This window comes from Gekko japonicus, unplaced genomic scaffold (genome assembly GCF_001447785.1).
Source record: "Gekko japonicus isolate JY-2015 unplaced genomic scaffold, Gekko_japonicus_V1.1 scaffold1303, whole genome shotgun sequence".
NCBI classification, from domain to species: domain Eukaryota; kingdom Metazoa; phylum Chordata; class Lepidosauria; order Squamata; family Gekkonidae; genus Gekko; species Gekko japonicus.
Genome location: NW_015161436.1, coordinates 507,630 through 513,843, shown reverse-complemented (window position 1 = coordinate 513,843; position 6,214 = coordinate 507,630). Strand labels below are relative to the sequence as shown.

The 6,214-nt window shown below is 45.9% G+C and overlaps 1 protein-coding gene across 1 annotated transcript in view; it reads right to left on the bottom strand.

Moving 5' to 3' along the window:
• The window catches only part of WDR60 (WD repeat domain 60), a 38,390-nt gene that overhangs the window by 20,641 nt on the left and 11,535 nt on the right, over positions 1–6,214 (bottom strand). The window contains exons 6-8 of the mRNA XM_015428984.1: positions 4,232–4,299; positions 2,456–2,516; positions 509–592 (exon numbers count right to left, since the gene is read on the bottom strand). Coding sequence (XP_015284470.1) covers positions 509–592; positions 2,456–2,516; positions 4,232–4,299 — 213 coding nt within the window. The remainder of the gene's footprint in view (positions 1–508; positions 593–2,455; positions 2,517–4,231; positions 4,300–6,214) is intronic.

Here is a 6,214-nt window from a genome sequence, read left to right as displayed (position 1 = left end):
CCCCCCAAAAGTGACAGAGCTGCCCCTGCTCATGCACAGGGAATGCTCTGCGAACTCTCTCGCCGCCGCTGCTTCGAAGCCGGGGGGGGGAGGGAAGGGGGGGAAATCGAGCGGGGGTGTGTGGAGGAGATGGGGGAGGAACTGGCGGGATGGGGGGAACTTACCTCCTCCTGTTGCTTTCTCCTCTGCCTCCTGTGTGGAGGTCCCTCCCCCCTGCGAGTATCGCGGGTCCCGCCCCCTTGTAGATTTAAAATGCTGATTTCATTACTAAAAATGAAATCTCCTGAGATGACAACCGTCTCTTAGAAGGATTCGTTTGATCTGCTCCAAATCAGCAGCATTTTCCTAACAGGTTGTATTTTGTGGCCGCATTCACCATTGTGAATATACAGATTTCATAAATGGCTTTGAGAGCACGGATTAAAATTCCTCCATTATCATCCTCTTTGGATCAGCAGCATTTATTTCATCCCTCTGACCTCTTGAAACGTTGCCTGCTTGCACTCACCTCAAAGTCTTCCTCATAGTTCGCTGAATAATTATCGTAATCTGCATCAGAGTTAGAGGCATTAGCGATGTCCTTTATCAGTTCCTAGCAAAGAAGACAGAACGGGGGGATTAAACTGTTATGTAACCATACAACCCAAAATTAATGGGTTTTATTGCCCAAGAGACCTTATTTGGCAGTTCTGGGATCTTAGAGAAATGACATTGGGTTCGAACCTATAAACCACAAAACAGATCTTTCCCCCCATCTTCCCTTTCCCCCCCAGCAGCCCCCCCTAGAATCCCTGAAAAGCTGATACTGGGAGGGGCACTTGAGGGAAACTTGTGGACAAAATGCCCTGGGGCATAAGGGGCTACAGGATCTTGGTTCATTTTCTTCATTTATAACCCACCTTCCTTCCCCACTGGGAGAGCCAAAGTGATTTACACTGTCCTACTCTCCATTAATTTTAACCATATTACACTGATGTTTTAAACTTCTGTTGTACATCGCCCAGAGCCCTGTGCACTCAGGGACTGGGCGATTCATAAATTTAAAGTATAAATAAATAAATACATTTTATCCCAACAAGCATGTCGTACGTGTAAGGCTGAGAGTCTGTGACTGGCCCAAGGTCACCTAGAGAGCTTCAGGGGCAGAGTGGGGATTCCAGCTTGGGTCTGCCAGATCCTAATCTGACCCTCTAAACCCTGTACCATGCCGGAAGGGGGATCGGGAAAACCATTCCCAGCATCCCAGAGCCAACTCACACATTCAGAAAGGGTGGCAGTCAACCGGTGAGAAGCCTGCAGGATGTATTGATGTGCTATTGAATTATCAAGGGCCCACAAACTCTGTAGGCAACCATTGACTTTTGCTACTTAGTGGTTCCATACGTTATAAGATACAGCTGTTTACAGATCAGTTGCAGTGGATTAAATGTCCTTATCAGCTGTAATGCACAGTCATCCTCAAAGTATCTACATGACAGTGATGAGAATGTTTTCCATTTTGGAACGTAAATCTCCCAGAGGCACATGACACATATGACATATAAAAATGAATTAAAAAACAATTCTTGAAAATTATGCAGTTAATATAATGTATAATTTAGTCTTGAATTACCTTACTGTTAGAGGTGATTACTCTGGTGGGGCTGGACTTTCCAAGTGGCTAGCAGAAGTCAATGGTTGTAAGTAATTGGGCAGACAGAACAGGGTAAACAAGGTTTGCCCCTGGTCAAATTCCCCTGACAGTGGGTCAGGGTCTGGGGCCACCGTGTCCTCCAGCATTCCTTTTTCCAAGACCATGCTCAGTTAAGCCTCGGTTATGGAGGAGAAGGATTCTAGCTCACCCTTCTCTCTCTCTCTCACCTCTGGCCCTTTCTCTTTGGACCTCCTTGACTGGCCTAATAAAGGATTCTCTGTCTTCCCCAATACCCTCTCTTCAGGGGCGGGCCCATGGTGAGTGAAAGGCAACTAGGCCAACGGCCTCCCTAGCTGAGAATGCAGAGATGGTACCCAGCTACAAGCAGCATTCAACAGATTTCTGTTCCCAAGTGCTCGTTGTCCCTTGGTCATTAGTTTTAGATAATATCTTCATAAATAGCTCAACCTGTCTTAAATATTTCATGGGAAATTACTTCAATACCTATTTGTGATATTTTTTAACACAACACTATATTGAGCCATAGCAGTGGGGGGGGAGTGAGAAAATCGTGCTCTGTGGGTGGAAATCCTCCGCTGGATTCAAGCCAATGTCAAAAAGTAAGCGCGTGCTGACCTTTGAAATCACCAGAGATTAAAACCCCTTGAATATGAAGCTGGATTGTGCCTCATATTCAATTTTAACTCACTCTACTGCTTTGCTTTTCCTTTTGGGTATTTTCAATCCCCATACCATTCTGGCATTCTAGTACCAACAAAACATTCTGGCATTCTAGTACCCACAAAATGAAATTTATCTCACTTCTTGTCTTGTATCTTCTTTTTCACTCTTGGCCTGGTTCTTTATTTTTTCTTTTGAACTCCTATAAGGAAAATATATATACATAGAGAGTGAATAAATAAGAATAAAGGACAAAATACATTGTTTCCAAGGACACGGGAGGTCTCAGAGGCTGAGGCCTTTCCCTGATGTTGCCTCCTGGCACTGGGGTACAGAGGTTGGCTGCCTCTGAACATGGAGATTCCTTTCAGTCATCATAGCTACTAGCCACTGATAGACCTATCTTTCATCAACCTGCCTAATCCCCTTTTAAATCCATCTATGCCTCTGGCCATCACTACCTTCCGCTGGCAGTGAATTCCACAACTTAATTACTCATTAAGTAAAGAATTATTTCCCTTTGTCTGTACCATAATGTACATCAGAGCTCACCCAGTGCTTCCTGAAACACACACATGAAATACACAGCCTGAGAGCCAAACAAACAGGATCCCAGTTTAGAAAGTTCACAATATAGGCGTGACTGATCGACTCACAGTCTTCCCTCACTTCTGATAACCAGACTTGGGTGACATTTTTCACAAGACATTTATGACTGCCACTTCTAAGAAGTTCACTCGTTTGATTTGTTTGGTTTTTCAAAGAACAAAAAGGTGTGCTCGGAGCTTCTGCCTAAGATCACAGTTTCACTGCAGAATTTCTATAAAGGAGAGTTTCCAGACATTATTAAGAAGAGAAAAAGATGGCTTGAATCTGTCCAAGATTAGCCAGTGGCATTTGCTTTTCCCCTAAGAACAGAGCTTTGCAGATCAAAAGAAAAAAAGGTGAAACTAGAAATCTGCAAGCCTGTGGCAAGCTTCTGTTACCTTTGAAAATGGGAACTGAAGCCAAAAGATCCAGAAAGGAAGTACAATATATCAGCTTCAATGGGCTGAAATAATCATACAGATTTGGTCACCCCAAGTGCTTAAAAATCATGCCTAGGAATATGTATTCTTTTGTCCATTCAGGATTAGCATTCAGAAATTATGATGCTGCTTCTGAAATATTTGATGTTGGCTGGTATGAATTTTATACCTCTTCATACCCACATGAGTACACAGGAAATACACATAAAACTGCCTTATACTGGATCATACCCTTGGTCCATCAAGGCCAGTATTGTCTACTGAAGGCTGGCAGCAGCTCTCCAGGGTCTTTCCCATCATCTACTACCTGGCCCTTTTTAACTGGAGATGCCGGGGATTGAGCCTGAGACCTACTGCATATCAAGCAGATGCTCTACCACACAGTCACAGCCCCCACCCCTCTTCCCCTGGACTAGCAAATCAAGATGAGAGAGGTAGAAGGCAATCCCCTGTGATGGCGATGTTCCTATGAGTACTATGAAGGGATAAGGAAGTACTCTGTCTTTGCAGCTCTGGACAGTGGAGACACATTTATAGGTAAAGGTAAAGGTTTCCCTTGCTCGAAAGCCAGTCGAATCCGACTCTAGGGGGCGGTGCTCATCTCCATTTCCAAACCGAAGAGCCAGCGCTGTTCAAAGATGTTTCCATGGTCATGTGCCCAGCATGACTAAACACCAAGGCGCATGGAACGCTGTTACCTTCCCACCGAAGTGGTACCTATTTATCTACTTGCAATCTCTTGCTTTCGAACTGCTAGGATGGCAGGAGCTGGGGCCAGAGACGGGAGCTCACTCCGTCACATGGCACTAGGGTCTCGAACTGCCAAACTACAGACCTTCCAGTCTGCAACTCAGCGTCTTATAGCCCAAAGCATTTAAATGCAACATACCTTTCACGTAGATGGTCAGTTTCATCTTCATGCCTTGAGCTCTTCCCTTGGCTTTTGTGTTCGCTGTGCTGAAAAATAATTTTTAAAATTACAAAGATTCAATATCTTCTTATCTGGGGGAAACAAAACAAAGGGCTCTCCTTATGTCAAAGGTATCTACCACAGACATCTTCATTTCGTACTAGACAAAAAAATGTTTATTTTATATTTAAAAGATGGAGACCCTGCCTGGACTTATAACCAAAGTTCTGGCGGTGGCTTGGAAAACATAATAATGACGACAGCAACATAACTAAAATACAAATTCCAGCTGAGAATACCATACAGCAGCTGCCACAAAGGCATAAAAACAATAATGGCAGCAATAGCAGAAAGGCATTAACAACAAATCAACAAACTAAACATCAATAAAGGACCAAGTGTTCGCTGTGCTGAAAAATAATTTTTAAAATTACAAAGATTCAATATCTTCTTATCTGGGGGAAACAAAACAAAGGGCTCTCCTTATGTCAAAGGTATCTACCACAGACATCTTCATTTTGTACTAGACAAAAAAAATGTTTATTTTACATTTAAAAGATGGAGACCCTGCCTGGACTTATAACCAAAGTTCTGGCAGTGGCTTGGAAAACATAATAATGACGACAGCAACATAACTAAAATACAAATTCCAGCTGAGAATACCACACAGCAGCTGCCACAAAAGCATAAAAACACTAATGGCAGCAATAGCAGAAAAGCATTAACAACAAATCAACAAAACTAAACATCAATAAAGGACCAGGGAAATAAAATATACCTTCATCAAGCTCCAAAGAGGAGGTACCAGGTGGAAGTATAGAGAGAAGGGATACCAGAAACAATGGGCCACAGGCTACTAGCCTAAGAACACTTTCCTGGGAGGAAGCCCTGCTGAGTACTCCATCTTTCTGTGTTATACCTCTGAGGATGCCAGTGACAGCTACTGGTGAAACATCAGGTCCTACAATGCCAAGACCACGGCCATACAACCCGGAAAATCTACAACAGCTAAAAATGGGACTTACTTCTGAGGAGAACTGTTTAGGATTGCTCCCGCAGCCACCCACCTCATTCCTGACGCTGGTTGCACATGGTGCAGGACATCTGAAGAGGATCTCAAACAATGATGATGAACAGTGTTACAGCTCTTGCTCTGAAGGCAGAAGACCCTCAGGTTCAAGCCCTGGCAGCTCCAGTGCAAGGATCAGGTAGCAGGTGATACAAAGGACCTCTGCCTTTGCCAGCGTGGTGTAGTGGTTAAGAGTGGCGGACCCTAATCTGGAGAACTGGGTTTGATTCCCCACTCTTCCACCACATGAAGCCTGCTGGGTGTTCTTGGGCCTGTCATAATACTCTCTCAGCCCCACCTACCTCACAACAGAGGTCATTTCGGGGGGGATCGCGGGGGATCGCAGTTCCCCCGGGTGAGGTACGGGGGGCGGGGCACATGATGAAGCCCCGCCCCCTGCTTCCGGCCGCCCCGCTTCCGGCCCTCATTCAGCCAGGAGGAGGCAGGAGAAGAGGGAGGGTAAGTTGCTTCCTCCCTGCCTCTCCCCACCCCTGCCTGCCTGGGGCCAGGGAGGGCCTTCCAGGGCTTCCTTGCACTCCTGCTGGCCTTGCAGGTCCACCGCTGGGCCCCTCATGGGGCTCGGCAGTGGAGCAGCAAGGCTGGCGGTGGCGGCCGGGACCGTTGGGGGCGGGGTGTGTGGCCTTATGACACACTTCCGGTGATGTCAGGGGTGTGTGGCCTTATGACACACTTCCGGTGATGTCAGGGGGTGTGGCCTTATGACACACTTCCGGTGATGTCAGGGGGTGTGGCCTTATGACACACTTCCGGTGATGTCAGGGGGTGTGGCCTTATGACACACTTCCGGTGATGTCAGGGGGTGTGGCCTTATGACACACTTCCGGTGATGTCAGGGGGTGTGGCCTTATGACACACTTCCGGTGATGTCAGGG